Below are 18671 nucleotides of genomic sequence, written 5' to 3'. Positions count from 1 at the left end.
TATGTATTGCTGATAGTAATATAATTTCAGGACTGTATTTTTCTATATAGTGAATTAATTTATTGGTATTAGAAAGTTTTATGGACTGGACTATGTATGAAAATATGAATGTGAAAATACAATAAAAGGTTTTAAAGGTTTTTAAATAGAGAGCAACAAGAATAACATTAAGGAAATAAGGGATTATGAATTCTAAATTATGTGTCTAATTTTTCTTCATGGTTCAAAGATTTCCCATAATTATGTTGAACTTTCTTTTTAATCATAATGTTTAAGTGTGTATAGGATGCAGCAAAAGCAATTTTAAGAGCGAAATTTATAGTGATAAGCACCTACATTAAGAAAAATAGAAAGTTCACAGGTAAGTAACCTAACCCTTCAGCTGAAGGAACTAAAAAAAGAACAAATTAAGCCCAAAGTTAGCAGAAGGATGGAAATAACAAAGGTCAGAGCAGAAATAAATGAAATAGAGACCAGAAAACAATAGAAAGATCAACAAAACTAAGACGCAGTTTTTTGAAAAGGTACAAAAAAATTAACAAACCCTTAGCTAAACTGAGAAATAAGGTGAAGACTGAAGTAAATAAAATCAGTGAAAGGGGAGACATTACAACTGATACAACAGAAATATAAAGGATCATAAAAGACTACTATGAACAATTGTATGCCAAAAAATTGGATAACCTACAAGAAATGAGTAAATTCCTAGAAACGTAAAACTTACCAAGAGTAAATCATGAAGAAATAGAAAATCTGAATAGGCCAATACATTACATTAATAGAATGAAAGATAAAAATCATACCTTAATAGGGGCAGAAAAATCATTTGACAAAATTCAACATCCTTTCATGATAAAAACTCTCAAAAAATTGGGTATAGAAGCAATGTTCTTCAACCTAATAAGGGCCATATATAACAAACCTACAACTAACCTCATACTCACCCGTGAAAGGTTTAAAGCTTTCCCGTTAAGATCAGGAACAAGACAAGGGTGCCCACTCTCACCATTCCTATTCAGTGTAGTACTGGAAGTCCTAGCCAGAGCAGTTAGGCAAGAAAAAGAAATACAGGGCATCCAAGCTGGAAAGGGAGAATTAGAATGATCTCTGTTTGCAGAATATGATCTTACATATAGAAAATCTTAAAGATGTACCAAAAAACTATTAGAACTGACAACTTCAGTAAAATTGCAGGATGCAAAATTAACATGCAGAAATCAGTTGCATTTCTGTACACTAAGAATGAACTATCTGAAAATGAAATAAAACAATCCCATGTACAAAACATCAAAAACAATAAAATGCTTAAGAATAAATTTAACCAGGGAAGTAAAAGATCTATACACTGAAAACTATAAGACGCTAAGGAAAACGACTGAAGAAGACACAGATAAATGGAAAGATTATATCATGTTCATGGATCAGAAGACTTAATATTGTGAAAATGTCCATACTAGCCAAAGCCATCTGTAGATTCAGTGCATTTCATATCAAAATTCCAACAGCATTTTTCACAAAAATAGAAAAAACAATCCTAAAATTTGTATGAAACCACAAAAGACCCCAAATAGCTAACGCAGTTCCGAGAAAGAACAAAGCTGGAGTCATCACACTTTCTGACTGATTTCAAACTGTATGATAAAGCTATAGTAATCAAACAGTATGGTACTGGCACAAAAACAAACACATAGACCAATGGAACAGAATAGAGAGTCAAAAAATAAACCCACACATATACCATCAACTAATATTTGACAATTGAGCCAAAAATACTCAATTGGGAAAGGATAGTCTCTTCAATAAATGATGTGGGGAAAAGTGGATAACTATATGCAGAAGAATGAAAATGGCGGCCCAATTTATGCCACTCACAAAAATTAGCTCACCATGGATTAAAGAGTTAAATGTAAGACCAAAACTGTGAAGCTGCTTCAAGAAAACTGCTTGACATTGGTCTTGGGAGTGATTGTTTTGGATATGACACCAAAAGCACATGCAGCAAAAGCAAAAATAAACAAATGGGACTACATCAAACAAAAAAGCTTCTGCATAGCCAAAGAAACAATCTGCAAAATGAAAAGGCAACCTACCAAATGGGAGAAAATATTGTCAAACCATACATTTGATAAAAAGTTAATACCCAAAATATATAAGGAACTCATATAGCTGAATTGCAAAAAAAAAAATCCAATTGAAAAATGGGCAGAGGGCGTGAATAGACATTTTTCCAAAGAAGACATACAGATGGCCACCAGGTACATGCAAAGATGCTCAACATCACTAATCATCAGGGAAATGCAAATTATAACTACAGTGAGATATCACCTTACACCTGTTAGAATGGCTATTATCCAAAAGGAGATAAATGTTGGTGAGGATGTGGAGAAAAGGGAACTGTTGTGCACTGTTGAGGGGGAATGTAAATTTGTACTGCCACTTTGGAAAACCGTATGGAGGTTTCTTAAAAAATTAAAAGTAGGACTACCATATTATCCAGCAATCCTACTTCTGGGTATATATCCAAAGGAAATGAAATTACTATTTCAAAGAGATAGCTGTACTCCCATGTTCTTTGCAGCATTATTCATAATAGCTAAGACATGGAAACAACCTAAATGTCCATCAGTGGATGAATGGATAAAGAAAATCTGGTATATGTGTATAATGGAATATTATCCAGCCATAAAAAAAGAAGGAAATCTAGCCTTTTTTCACAACCTGGATGAATCTTGAGGGCATTATGCTATGTGAAATAAGTCAGATAGAGAAAGACAAATACTGTATGTTCTTACTTATATACGGAATATAAAAAAGCCAAACTGAGAGAAATGGAGAGTTAGAATGCTGGTTGCCCGGGGGTGGGGGGGTGGGGGATATGGGAGATGCTAGTCAGAGTGTACAAACTTCCTGTTATAAGATGAATGTGTTCTGGGGATCTAATGTACAGCATGGTAACTATAATTAACATTACTGTGTCATACCTGAAAGTTGTTACGAGAGTATACCATAAATGTTATCACCACACACACACAAAAGGTAATTGTGTGAGGGGGTGGAAGTGTTAACTAGCCTTACTGTGGTAATCATTTTGCAATGTATATGTGTATCAAGACATCACATTGTAGACCTTAAATTTACATATGTCACGTCGGTAATCTTTCAATGAAGCCATAAAAAAAAGGAAGGAGTGGTAAAGTGACTTCCCCTAGGTCACAATATTTTAAAAGGCAAAAGATAATAATATTAATGTTTACATGAATTACCAGATGAATTGGCAAGTCTTAGGTCTCTTTGGTTTTGCTTGTCAAATGGATGAGCCTTTTCTAGTTGAATACTCCAAATTTTTGGCACAATGGTGTTGTATAGCATCTCAACTATGCCATTTTTCCAGTGGACGGGCTAAAATTGGAACTGTTTGGAATAATGATTTTTGTACTCCTGAGGGGATAAGTACATGTATTAAGAGGAATTTAAGTTGACAGTAAAAATATTGACAGTTAACCCATGCCCTAATATAGAAGCAGATGGGAATGTCTTGCATGAATTCCAATTCATTAAGCAAATGTGACACTTTATTTTCTAGTCATTTTAGTTCAGGGAACTGAAGTAATTAAACAGTAATATACATGAACTGACTTCTCACAATGCTGAAAGTAAAGTACAGAATATAAAATGCTGGAATGGATTTTTAAGATTTGGCAGTTTTCTGGTATCTGAAAAATTTGGTATTACAATTTAATTGTTACCACATTATTATCTCTGAACTTTAATTATAAGAAAATATCGGCACAGTATTCTAAGTTCCCAGTGAGGTAGGTAGCCAAGCTTTGTATTTATTATTATAATTTAATAGTGTACTTTGTAGCTTTCTAACATTTACTAATACAGTCATACATCACTTAACAACCGGGATACAGTCTGAGAAATGCATCATTAGGCGATTTCGTTGTCATGTGAACATCATAGAGTATACTTACCCAAACCTAGATGGCACAGCTGAATACGCACCTAGGGTATATGCTACTAATTTTATAGGACCACCCTCGTATACGTGGTCTGTCATTGACAGAAACGTCGTTATGCGGCACAGTACTGTAATAAGCTTGCTCATTTTATATTTAATGTAATATGAATTTACAATTTAGGAGAATTGCTGGTTTTGAAAACAGGCATGTTTTTCAGGACTTTAATGAAAAGAGTTGTTAGTAAGTGATCCCTAGGTATATTTATAAGAATATATTTTGGGTTATTTTTAGTTTTTCATTTTTCAAAGTAGAAGTTCTGTTTAAATTTATTGTAATATAACATGTTGATTAATGCACAGTGAGTGTTTCAGCCCATTTTAGATCTTAAAATTCACTATACATCCTTTTATACTTAATCCCAATAGCATATTTTTTCTGTAAAATTTGATGTGATCTCGGCATTGCCATTTAGCTTTAGCAAATTAACTAAATGGCTTTGGATTTGTAGTATTTCCCACTTTAGATATTAATTCCTTAATCTGTTTCATTGCAGTTTGCCAATTAATGTTCTGTCGAAGTACAACTGCTAAATTTTGTGGTTGCTTTAGTTCATTTCAAAATGATAGCAGTGATAAGTAATAATGCAACAGGCTGTATTGACAAGTTTGGATTGTGCATTTGTTAAAAATTTATATATCATTTGCAATCTAAAAAAAATAGGATTATCGTTCCCATAGGTGACTTCAAAACAGACATGAAGTGACATAAAAATGTTGAGAGAACAATCTGACCCCTGTCTCAGTTAAACTCTTCAAAGCACAGTTGAGTTGTGATTATCATCAGTTTCTGTAATTTGATAACGTGGTTAAGAGAAGCTTTGGGTTTGATTTTTACCTCACGGGTTCTTTGAATTATGCACCTATGGGCTTATTTTCTCATGCAATGTTACAATAGTAGAAGAGGTTACTAAGCTTGTCGTCTTTTTCTCTGCCGCAGTATGCTTTCAGAGGATACAAACAATTCAATATGTAAAAAGAATAGATTGCTTCTGTGAAGTTCAGATGAATACTGTGGGCCGGCCTCCTGCTCTCAATGCCCTGGGTCTCCAGTGACTCACTGTTTGGGTTCCAATTATGTGCCACTTATGCTGTAGTATATGTAGTAGTTTGTTGTATAAAGTACTGCATATGCTAGTTGATATTAAAAGGCAATTTTTAAAAACTATGCATCAGTAGTAAACTTTCCTCCAAATTTGGGTAGGTGTAAACAGGTGGCTATTACCAGAGTGGATTCTTGGTTTCTTTTTCATTTTCTTTTAACACTTTATTCACTTCTTTGTCTCTTTTCAAATAAAGGAACAAAGTTATCAGTTTATGCTAGTTTAAAAGATAATATCATTTGTTTTTTACGTCATAGGATGCTTTTTAAAAATCTCGTGCATTTTTTACACTTAACACTACAATTTGTTGACAGACTGCCTTCAATGTTTTAAATAATTGCTTAATATCATAACTTAAAGAAAAGTCCTCTTGAAGTGACCATTGTCTACAGAGAATTAGATTTCATTCTAGGATATTTTTAACACTTTTTACTTGTTCTTTATATAGGTGGCCAATCATATTTCTTTTTGAATGACACAGTCGAAATTTAAATAATCTGTGTGACTTTTTCCTCCTTTTAATTTGATTATCTCTTTTTGTCTTACAGATGCTTGTGACCACACCAGAAAAATGGGATGTAGTGACAAGAAAGAGTGTTGGGGATGTAGCCCTTTCCCAGATTGTAAAGCTCCTTATTCTGGATGAAGTTCACTTGCTGCATGAAGATAGAGGACCCGTATTAGAGAGCATAGTGGCCCGGACTCTACGGCAGGTAAGAGGATGTTATTTATCAGCTGATTTTGGAGGGATGAGTAAGTTTTTAAACTTAAATGTAGCATCCAAAGAAATATCAATATGTATTGTTCATGGGGATAAAGATAAGTTTAGTATGGAGAAACTTTTAACTATTTGATTTTCATATTAAAAGTACATATCTTTCTTCCTTCCAAGTCTTATTGTATTGAAGTCTCTTTAAATTAAGCAAAATAAGCACAGGAAAACTTCTATTCTAAACCTTTGTTGCAAAGCTGCAGGTGATATTAACTAAGCAGTATCAAGATATGGTAGAACATAGGAGAACATTAGTGATTTCGTCTACCTCTCTCCTCTCTGTGCCCAAGCTCTCCCCATTGAAAACATCTGTGATTTATATTTTTTCCAGTATACTAGATAAAATGAATTAGAGGGCTCTCAGGGACATGTTCACTTTTTACCACATAAATTAATAATATATATACACACATAGACAGACAGACATAAAATACAAACAGGTGAAATATTCAAAGCAGACACACAAAAATCAGAGATTTTAGCTAATATCCAACTTAAGAATAATTTCAAGGATAGAGGTCGTTGTGAGACAAGGGTGAAGCATGGATAAGCCTAAAACTGCCACCACCACTCTCCAGGTCCTTCCTTGCCCCACTGGATCTGCTCTGAACCAGATTTTATATATAAGGTCTCAAAAAGAAGCATGCAAGGCATCATTTACACAAAAGAGAGCCATTTGATCATGAAATGTTTTGATTTTATACTCTGATATTTACATAACTTAATGATACTGTTCGGGGAGCCCTGCCACATGGATCCACACATTCCAGGTTTATTTGCATTGAACCACCTAGAGAGACCACGACCATCAGCTAAAAACGTTGGAACGATAAGGACTTTCCTGCACTATGGAACTTTAGAGGTCAGGTAAATATCATTAGTTCTTTTGCCAGGAGGTCTGTCATTAGCATGTTTACAACAGCATTTGACTGGGACATCTGTCTTTATTGAGCGTTCCCAGTTGAAGGAGAAAATAGATTGCAGGGCTGCTGCTAATACTTTCTGCGTGTATGTACACAGACATGAACACAACATTTTATATCATATACACTTCGAAGCAATCATAAATTTATAAATTTTTTGTAGATTATAAATGTATAATAGTATAATTTTCTGTATATAGTTTATAAATATAAGCTATTTAACTATATTATATACTATATTATAGGTTTGTTTATTATATATAATTATATAAATTATATAAATATATCATATAGAGGAATATATACTGTATTGCATGTAATGTAGATATATAATATGTGAATATAGAAAATGTTAATCCGTCCTACACATTGCCATCTCCATAATACAAATTCCAATTATATAGTTTGTCACTACTGTGCTCAAAAACCTTTGATGATTTGCTGTTTGCTATCTTAAGAAAAATGTTCAAATTCTTTCGCTGGACGTTAAAAACTATTGAAGCCTGATCTATTCGTCTAATTTTAACTTCTCCGTATTCCTTAGCTACGATAGGCTCCAGCCACACAAAACTATTTGTTCCTTCCCCACTTCCTTTCCACTACCATTGACCCTTGTTCAGAGATGAAACTGATCTTAAGTTGGAGTGTATTCTTGGTTATGAGATATTAAGGGTTATAAATACAAAATGATATATCTTTATCACCCCACACATCCGTCTGTTGAAAACCTTCTGTCCTTTTGAATCTACCAAATATCACTTCTTCTGTGAAGTGTTTCCTGGTTCACCACTCAGAGGAATTACATCTTTTCTGCATTCCTTCTCTATTCCCTTTCTTTGCATATTTTTAGTGCTTATCACAGTCTTCCTTATAATTTCATAACTTGCTACAGTTAATCCTGTCTTACTCTGTATCCTTTACTACAGTTTAATCTCCTTGACAGAAGGGTCTATGTAATTCTTCTCATATTTCCAGTGTACTAGTGCAATGCTCGTAACTATTTTTAGTAAAAAAGCGAAGTTCCTGTTTTTATTTGTTCCTTGTGATTACCAGATGTTCCCAGTAGATGGCAGTGTTTCACACAGCACTTCAACATTCACAACTAACCTAGAAGCACCATAGGGATCTATTCTACCGCAGTGTAGATTCTGTTCAGGTTCTGAAATTGCATGTTGGTTTTAAGGACTAAATTCACAACACACTTGGCATGATTGAGAAAAATTTGGACAAGAGAAAAGTGCAACAAAGGCCAAATCTGTTGTATTTAACAACAATCAACTAATGTTAGTTGTCTTCTTAGTTTATTTTCAGTGTGTAGGGAGACTTTGTCTGAAGTTAGGTTTGTGTGAGAGAAAAGTCATAAAAATTTACTGCCTAGTTTTTGGGCTAATGATAAAGAGGAAGCTGCAAAATATTTTTTTATAGTTGTCAACAGTTAATCATTTTTAGATGAATATGTATAGTATATAGAGCTTCAAGGTTTGGCTTAGGACATAAAGTTCCAAGTTCTCCTTATATAAAAGAAAGTATTTCTCATACAGGCTTATCTATATTGAGAATGATAGAATTATATTTTTAGATTAAAAAAATTATGGTTGTTTTAAAATGGATTTTTAGCTGAAAAATATCTCTGGCGTTTGCAGGGTATCATGTATCAACATGAAACTACTTTAAAAATATATTCAATAACTTTTGTGTTGTCAATAATGATTTTAAAGCCAAAAATCACTTTTATTTCCTTTGAAATCATCGCTGGTAGTAAGCAGAACTATTTAACTATATAAAATTAAATATATAAAAATTATATATAATATAAACCTATAACTAAAATCATCACTCTAATCACTATAAAGAATTATAATCACAACATGTAAAGGAGATTTATTGAATAGGTATGGTTATCATTTCCCCTTATTTAGGGTTCCTTGGTTTTGGTTGGGTTGGGTTGGGGTTTTTGCTGATATCCGTAAGATTTCTTTAGTGAAAGTAAATTCATGGTACAATGTTGTATATGTATTTGTACTTTAATTTTCATCCATCTCTATCATTTTTCAATCCTCCCTCTTTATGCTTCTGCAAATATTCTCTGTTATGTATGAATCAGTGTCTTATTTGGAACTGTGTCCCCATTTCATAAAGGTTAGGTCCTCAGCCAGTGTTGGTGGATGGACGATTCTGGCAGTATTCATATTACTCATGTTAGACTACTTTGCTTATATCCATCGAGTCTTCTAGACTGAACAAACTATCAACAGCTTCCTCAGAAAACTGCTATGAAGTTGTTGATTGCAGCATCATGGGATCATAATGCTTTATTTTAATTACTCAGTGAATAGATGTTTTTGGCTATCCCTTGGTTTTATCGTTCTAGGTATATTACATTGTAATCAGAAAATATGGCCCATATTATTTATAGTTTATGGAATTTACTGAGTTTTTTGTGACCTAATAATACATTTAATTGTTACAAAGTTCTTAATGTACATTAAGAACTATTTAATGTAAATTCCCATGTGTATTTTTAATTATTGTGGGTACAGAGGTCTATTATGTATCTCCTGAAACAAGCTTGTGAATTCTAGCCTACAGTCTTACATACTAGGACTCTCAAATTGACGTCTAAATACATCTGTTTCCACTCTCTCTCATTCATCTTCTTTCTGCTCAGCTTGTTCCAATCTTACAGTCTTTGCTCTCGCTATTAACCCCTGCTATAGAAAGCCGTTCGCTCATGATCCTCTCCCATGTTAACCCCTTTGCAATTACCGTTCTTTACTTTACTCACAGCCCTTATTGATATTGATACCTGAAATTACCTAGTTTGTTTATGAATTTATGATTGTCTCTCCCCCACTAAAATGTCAGCTCCTTGAATATAAAGTCACTGTTTTGTTTTTATTTCACAGTGCCCCCAAAAGTGCATTTAGGTACACAATTAATATCTGTTGACTGATTAGTAGAATGATTGACAAAATCTTCTATGACTTTACTTAAAATGTTACCCTTTTAAAATTTTTAAATGTTATTTTTCCTTCTTCGTAAGAAAGAATAAATTTTGTTTTCTCACTTTCCTGACTACCTGTCGTGATTTATCTTGTGTTTTTCTTGAATCCTTTCTAGTAATAATGAGTATCAAATCAGAAGATACTTTGTCCCTTTTTTCTTTCCTGACTTTGTGAAAGCAGTTTTATGAAGTACTCACTAACAGTCAATGGATGAACAATAAATTAACAACATGTAGTTTCAAAGTCTTATTGAATTATTTTCTAGATAATATCACCTAAAGGTAAAACCTTTTCTGTTAAAAGCAAAAGCGTATTTTGAAAATTCACTTATTTATTTTCTCATTTTTTTCATTTTTCTTCTATAAACTTAGCTAATTTATATAATCTTTTATGGAATCCATTGAATTCTAAATTTTATGGAGCAAATGGATCTGTTTCTTCAACTAGTCTGTAACTTTGCTGGACAAATGTTTATATTGGCTTAGTACATAATAATCTCAGTTGTTTTTTGAGGGGTTTGTTCATTTGTTTATTTTTAGGTCCATACAGATACCTTTATTTGAAAGGAAGATTAATTTACAAGTTGTAGTTTTCATTCTTTTAAACAGGTGTTAAGAATCATCTAAGGAGCTGTATATGTATATCTCATAGGTAGTGTTTTATTTATTCCTCAAATAGGCCCAGATATAACCCAAAATATGAGTAAGTAGATTTATTTTTGTCCTACTTACAAATGAGTTTGGAAGTTCCAGGGCCACATGTTCTGCTCGTGCCTGTGAGCAACACTTTTGCCAGGGAGTGTGCCCAGACATTTGGACTTGCCCCACCTGCGTATGTGCTGTATTGCAGTATCCAGGGAGAAATCCAGCATTGCACACTGCTCTCTTAGGTACAGTAACTTGAGGATACCCACATGGTACAGGCATGTTTTGACTAAAATTAGATATACATAAGAGGGACATAAAAAAACTGAAGAGAGAATTAAAATACTTACCCAGGTGTCTTTCCGTGAATCCCCTCATTTTACTTATGGTAGCAAGAAGGTGAGAATGACTTAAACATTCTTAGATTTAAAAAAGTAATAATATTGTGTAGCCTTTTATTAAAGATTGGAAATCTTTTTATATGCATTCTCTCATAAGGGAGTTTAGTCTTAGGTTAATTAACTTGCCAAATTCATTCCAAGTCATGTATACTTTTAAAAATCACGTCAGAAGTTTTCAAACTTTTTTCCAGGTAAGAAACCCTCTTTAAAATCAGACTTTTACCTGGAAGCCTAGTATATGAAAATATAAAAGCAGGGGCCGGCCTGGTGGCACAGTGGTTAAGTTCACACGTTCTGCCTCAGTGGCCCGGGGTTCACCAGTTTGGATCCCGGGTGCGGACATGGCACCACTTGGCAAGCCATACTGTGGCAGGCATCCCACATATAAAGTAGAGGAAGATGGGCATGGATGTTAGCTCAGGGCCAGTCTTCCTCAGCAAAAAGAGGAGGATTGGCAGCAGTTAGCTCAGGGCTAATCTTCCTAAAACAACAACAATAACAACAACAACTACTACAAAATGTGAAAGCAGATGGGATATGAAAACACAGACACGGGGACGTGGGGCTGCAGAATGCCACCTGTACTAGGGCTTAGGTGTGAGAGGGCCTGGACTGTAGCATGCTGATCATATAAATTATTCCCTATAGCAACATTTTGCATCCTAATTTAAAATGAGAAGTTTGTGTGTGATTAAAATGATACTTTCTTTTGGCAAATGCAAACTTCCTGTATTGCTAATGTAGAGAATTTGAATAATATAATTAATGTGGTAAAATGGTAAAGCATATAGAATTGTATAACCTACAAGTAGATAAATTATGTTCATCTCAGGTCTCCATGGTACATTTTCTCAAAGCAGAAATTGAAAAGACCATTGTCTTTATTGAATACAACAGGAATTTAAAAATAAGTTCTATATGATGAACAAAACTGTATATATAGATACACACACACATATATATGTATATGTAGATATAGATGTATATACACATATATGTATACACACATGTATACATACATTTTACACTTTTCTATTTGTAAAATGAGGATTTATAAACCACCCACTTAAAAGGAAAGAAGAATCTCCTGCCACTTAGCCGTCAGTAAGTCATCACAGAAGGCAGGGAGGGAAGGAGGCAGGGACAACACTCTTTTTGGAAATAATGAAAGCTAGTTATAGTTTAGGGTAAGAATTATACTCTAAAAGGAAACAGGAAGGGAGGGACTAAAATAAGTTAATCATTAAATTTTGAATGTTAGATAATCTTAAACAGAATGTTCTAAAGAAAACAATGGAAAAAATAAAGTTGAAAACATAAAATCAAATACAAAATAGGAAAACAGTAGAATTAGTAATATTTTTATTTTTATTTTTTATTTATTTTTTTTAATTTTAATTTTTTTCGGCTGTACATCATATTTCAAATTCTGTATTTTTAAAAAAAGCTAAGTAAAATAAACTTCTAACAAGTCTAATCACAAATAAATAGAAAACCTATGAATAAACAAAATTAGAGATAACTTTTACAAAATATTTAGAAACTTAAAAAGATGAGAATACTGGAAACTGTCATCACAGAATTAGACCTGAAAACATTATTGAGAATTAGATACTGTTGAATGCTCGTGAGCAGTAAGGAGTTCCTTGGCATGAGAGATCTCATGGTCATTTCTACATTTCTCACCACGTCTTCTGTCACCTCCCTTTTCCGATTCATACCGCTAGTCTTGCTAAATGGCGTACCCTAAACTCACCACTCTTTTTGGCCTACCTGCCCCTCTGCTGTTCTCTGAGCTTGGAACGCCAAGAGCCGTCACCTCAGCATGCCTGCCCTGCCTCACCCACTTTTCGTTAGTGCCCTCTCTTCATTGTTCGCACGGTTTTTAGAAGGTGCTACTACTAATAGGACACATCACAGTGTTTTCTGTGATTATTATGTATGGACTCTAAGTCTCTGCTCTACTGGCACTGGGCCTGACATTAAGAGCTTAATAAGTGATTGGTGAACAAATTAATCAATGATATCAGCAGTGTTTAGAAACAAAATTAGAACATTAAACTGTACCAGTGAACACAAATAATGTGGCTTAATACATTTTGTGAGTGATTTGTAATTTTTTCTCAAGTTTTGGCTATTGTTCTGTACAATCAAACTCTCCCTTATACTGCTGTTTTGTTATAAATATGAAATTATCTGAATCTAAAGTGCTTAATGATAACTTGTCTAACAGTCTGGAAAACTTTTTCCTTGTGATGATGGAATAGTTAGTTGTGTTTTAGTTCTTAAGAATTCATCCATTTTACTGATCTGCTCCAATTGTATGTTACTGTGATGTAGTAAAAGGAATACTTTGTGAGAGGTAAGGAATTATAGATTAAGTAAGCAGTCTATAGTAAGGAAAGGAAGATACTCAGTTTATAAACGGGTCCTCAAGAATTTTGAAAAATTTTAGTTCCCTGTAAATAATTTTTCAGTAAATATATTTATACATAGTTTCAAATGTTTGTGTCATACAGTTGTATCATGTTAAATTTAAATTTGTAAAACACTAGAAGTGTATAACTTAATTATTTTAGACTTTTGTGTTTTTGTGTTTGAAGTGAATTTGAAATTATTGAACTTCACAATAAATAGCATGTATTTTTAACACCTGAAATTATAAATCGGTAAAACTTACACTAAAACCTAAGCCATGTCACTTACCTTATTACATTTTTAGGAAAAAAAAAAAAAAGAAGAAAACATTTAACTAATGGGATTTTCCAGTTCAGGAAATCTAATAAAATTACATTTTTAATTATTTTATATCATCCCAGATACCAGGTGTAGGCCAGTTTCCTTTCATATTATCTGTCTTTTAGACTATATGTTTTTATTCTGTATTTCTTTGGGGATCTTGTTTTCTTGTGAATGATTCATACTTTATATTTACTAATATTTATTTTAAACTTAGGAAAAGTCCATATGGGTTGAATCTACCTCATTCATTAACTAAAATAACCCCTATAGGTTGAATCCACACAGAGTATGATAAGGATTCTTGGACTCTCTGCAACCTTACCTAACTACCTCGATGTTGCTACGTTTTTACACGTTAATCCCTGCATTGGACTTTTCTACTTTGATGGCCGTTTTCGACCAGTTCCTCTTGGACAGACATTTCTGGGGGTTAAAAGTGCAAATAAGGTAAATACTCATTTTAATAATTATTCTTCTGTTTTCTAAAAATATTTTTGTTGATGTATTGTTTAATACTTGTTTGGGATTAGAGACTGCAGAAGACCATTTCACTAGCTTTGCAAATATAACAGCCTAGACAAGATCAAGCTCACTTTCTTACTGTATGTAGTAGAGTAATTCCTCCTCCAAAAAGTTGCTTGTAATAGTTTCATTGTTATTATTAATGTATGTTTTGTATTCTCAGCTAAGAATACAAGTTATATATAAGAATATAAGTTTCAGAAAGTTATTTTGGTATGATTGAAGACCAATGTGAATAATAAAAGGCTCTCAGTAAACCAGTAATATATATTTTGATATATTATTCACCTAAAATAAATAATATATGCAATTGAAAAATAATTTTAGGGTAGCAATTATTGAGAGGTGTTCTGTTTAACTTATGACTCTTTATAATTACCATATTAATTATATATATGTGGCATTTCTGAAATTCTTTATAATGCTTTAGAAAGTTTATCTGATTCCTTAAATAATATTACCATGTACCATTTATACTATTTGGGTGCTTATTTTAGACTTTTATAATATTATGAAGGAATGCTTTGTGTAACATTTATACATTTATTGTTCTGTTTAATGACATTTTTTTTTCCTCTTGAAGTAATAGCTTTAGGAGGACATTCACAGGCCATATGATCTCTTAATCAAAGAAAACAAGATGGAATCATGTGTTACTATGTCAATCTTGATCTTTAATAAATTACGTTACTTCTGGTCTAAAAACAATTTTATTAGTAAAATAGGGCCATTTTAACCATTCATTATTATAAATAAAATACTCAGTCGAAAAATAGCAGAAGCGACTGTCGCTACAACAGTTAATATGCTTCTCTGTGTTACATGAAAGTAAGCTATCTTTAGAATTGGAGGGAGCCATTTCAGACCTGTGCACGAAAGGGTAATTCCTGATATGGCCATAGTTATCATCTGCATATTTTGCCTTCATTAATTGTTTCAAGTGCTTTTCAATATGACTTGCTGCTTGTTTTTATTCAGTCATGTATTAATATATATATTTGATTATTTTTATTTTAATGTATCATTAGGGCAGGTGTAGAGCTGTTTATAGCTTTAGATTGGTCTTTCAGCTTTATAATTTAAATGATAGCAGATGGTTATCACAGAAGACATAGAGAAGAAAATTTTTTCAGATGCTTGCCAGCCATCTTAAACCTTGTTTTCTTTTAATTTTTTCATACAAATTGGTCAATCACTTAAAACTAATTAAATTCAAACATGGTATATTAGCATTATAATCATAAAAGGAATGGTATTAGATGATGAACCATCATAATTGTTTTGAAAGGTTTAGAAATTTGGCAAAAATTGGCAAATTTTAAATCCCCACTTTTACATATCTTACATAGTGTAGGTAGTAAAGTAATTGTATATATAAGTTATAAATACAGATTTTTGTCTTACTAAAATGTATTATTTTTATACTCAGCCAAAATATACAGTTGGTAACTGTTAAGCATTTCCCCAGGGTATCTTTTAATATATTTTCTAACCAGTCGTTACTTTGTCATTTCTTATAAAAAGAAATCCTTGTAGGTTTCTCAGAGTTTCATTCAGAAACTCATGATGTGATTCAGTTGTTATGAAAGAACCTGGGAAAATGATGTACATGACATGTCTAATTTGAAATAATGGACTTGGCCAGAACTCAACCCAAAATACGCTGAAAAGATTTGTGGCAGTTTTATTTGGAGGAGTTGTTTTTTGAATCGTTAATGGGGAGTAAATTATCTTGTGATTGTTTCATCCTACTTAGTCGGTGTAAATCATAGAGGTTCCAGAATATTAAGGCGTTTACCTTATTATAACCGAACAGATCTAAATCATAGTCATTTTAGATGTATGTGGCATTTTCATTCCCTCTAAACTCTTAATAACTGTTAAGTAGAGAGATCCAGGCTGTCACATGTCTACTCCTTTGGATTAACCACCTTGCCATTTTTGCTTGGAATCTTTCTCATGATTAATTGGGAAAATGAGACTGCTTCTTAGTTCATGAATTTGATGTTAAATTTCCAATTAATCTGAAATATGTTTCTGTAGAAAAATGTCTGCCCCTCTCCATATACGTTGCAGAAATACTGTGTTTCGTTAGATTTCAGCTTTATATACCATGACATCCTACTGGTAGTATTCCGGTGATGTTGAGAATTTAACAGGAAAGCTCTATAGTTTATAGAATGAAATAGAAGAAAAACAGTCTGAAGAGTGGGCTTCTCTGAGGAAGCAGAGAAAACAACTTGAAAAATTATTCTAAAATATCTATAACTAGTATATTATCCTTAAAATTACCGTCTTTAAAAAACTTGGCACTCATTGAAAGTTAGTACTCTGAAAGTATTGTATAATATATTTTATTTGTACTTTTTAATTACATTGTGTTTGTTCCTTATTGGATTGTTATATTTGTGTTGCTTTTGTTGTTTCTGCATTCTAGCTAGTCAGAAAGTAAAAAAAAAGATGCATTGTTAATTTACAAAGTTTTGTTTGTGGTTAGAAAGTTTATAATTGTTTCATTTGATATTTTTATGTTTTTAAAACTTTAAGGTGCAACAATTGAATAACATGGATGAAGTATGCTATGAAAGTGTTTTGAAGCAAGTAAAGGCTGGACACCAGGTACGCTTTATTTTAGCCTATTTTCAGAGGTTGCTTAGTGATTAAAATGGTTAATTTTTCTTGAATTTTAAGATAATGACTCAGAGGTTTTGTTTCTTAATTTTTGTAGCCCAATGGGTAACTGTATACATCGTAAAATATTCATAGATAATATTATCATCCTGATATTGATAGGTCATGCTCTTTTGTTTGCCATTTTTATTAAATAGAGAAGGATTTCATCCTTTACATTTCTGGGTTTTTAAAAAATTTTTTTTAAAATCCTTTTCTCCCACCTCAAAAGTTTTAATTTGTATTTTTTCACATAATGTAAAAATTTTGTGTTATATTATTCTTCCTGTTTTCACAAAGTAGTATCATTTGAAATATATATGTTTTTTGCTTTATGGTGTTTAAAAATTAAGCAGTTTTTCTTGTAAATTCCATTGTCCAAAATGCTCCAGTCCAGATTGTTAAAGAAAATGTGGAAGGAGAACAATTGCTTCCATACAACTTAATCATTGTCCAATTGTACATGGTTCTTTGGAGCTCTATTTTATTTTGATTTTTTTTCCCCTATGTTGTAAGCCTTTTATGACATGTAAAATGAGATATTTTCTGGTCCTTTGCTATTTAAATTCATTTTAAGAGCAGTGGAATCCTATTTTTTCAAACTAAATATTGTTTGGGGCCCCAATATATAAAACAAAACAAATATATATATATGTATATATATATATATATAAAATTTATATATAAAATATATAAAACAAAATTCAAAGATGAATTAGACTTGAGAGCATGGAACACTGCCTACTGAGCATCCTTGATGCATTTTGCCCCTTTTGAAGAAATAGTTTTAAAATCAGTTTTCTAACTAATCTCAAGAGAATGTCCTTAGTTTTAAGAATAATTTTTAAGGAAAAAAGACATAATTAGATTGTATAATATTAGTGGCTTTCCTTTCCTAGTGATTAGTAAATGCTTGACACTGGTAAAATTATCTTACATTTATTATCTTCGTCAGAAGCTAGGAAACTTTTTCTGTAAAGGTCCAGATAGTAAATATTTTAGGCTTTGTGGGCCTTATATTCTGTGTTGCAGCTACTCAACCCTGCTGTTGTAGCGTGAAAGCAGCCATTGACAGTATATGATCAATTATGTTGTTCCGTTAAAACTTTATTTACAAAAGCGGGCAACAACTGCATTTGGCTTTCAGGCTATAATTTGCCAACCTCTGTTCTAGATTGCCTCATGAAATTTATTTGTAGTGAATGCCTGATGATCCAAAAATGCTAACTAGAGAAACTTTTGACAGCATTTCACAGAAAATCCTGAAAGAAAGAAATATCCTGTATAGCCACCAATGTTTGTACCTTCTTTGTAAAAGAACAGGATAATTCAGTGTAATTAGGTAGATGTTACCACCATGGACATCTATTTCCAACTTTTATGTTACAGAAGATATATACTACAGTCATGCGTTGCTTAACAACGGGGATAAATTCTGAGAAATGCGTCGTTAGGCGATTCGTTGTTGTGCAAACATCATGGAATATGCTTACACAAACCTAAATGGTATAGCCTACTACACACATAGGCTATATTGTACTAATCTTATGGAACCACCATCGTATATGTGTCCATCGTTGACTGAAACATTATGTGGTGTATGAATGTATATTACGGGCGAGGGAATGTAGCTGTGGAGTCTGTAAAATCTATTTGTGTATGCTGTGTTATAAAATGTTCAGTAAATATTTAAATGTTTTCTCCATTAAATTTTTTAAAAATAGACTTTATTTTTTAGAGCAGTTTTGGATTCAGAGCAAAACTGAGCGGAAAGGAGAGAGTTCTCATACACCTGCCCCCGCACACTCACAGCTTCCTCTATTATCAACATCCCACACCAGAGTGGTACATCTGTTTCAGTCGATGAG

The 18671-nt window shown here is 32.6% G+C and overlaps 1 protein-coding gene across 1 annotated transcript in view; it reads left to right on the top strand.

Moving 5' to 3' along the window:
• ASCC3 (activating signal cointegrator 1 complex subunit 3) overlaps positions 1-18671 on the top strand; it is a 336776-nt gene that overhangs the window by 138639 nt on the left and 179466 nt on the right. The window contains exons 11-13 of the mRNA XM_001915668.6: positions 5673-5837; positions 13882-14058; positions 16681-16752. Of these exons, the coding sequence (XP_001915703.3) occupies positions 5673-5837; positions 13882-14058; positions 16681-16752 (414 nt within the window). The remainder of the gene's footprint in view (positions 1-5672; positions 5838-13881; positions 14059-16680; positions 16753-18671) is intronic.

Source organism: Equus caballus, chromosome 10 (genome assembly GCF_041296265.1).
Source record: "Equus caballus isolate H_3958 breed thoroughbred chromosome 10, TB-T2T, whole genome shotgun sequence".
In the NCBI taxonomy this organism is placed as follows: domain Eukaryota; kingdom Metazoa; phylum Chordata; class Mammalia; order Perissodactyla; family Equidae; genus Equus; species Equus caballus.
The sequence above is the reverse complement of the archived record's forward strand: the minus strand, read 5'-3'. Positions and strand labels throughout refer to the sequence as shown.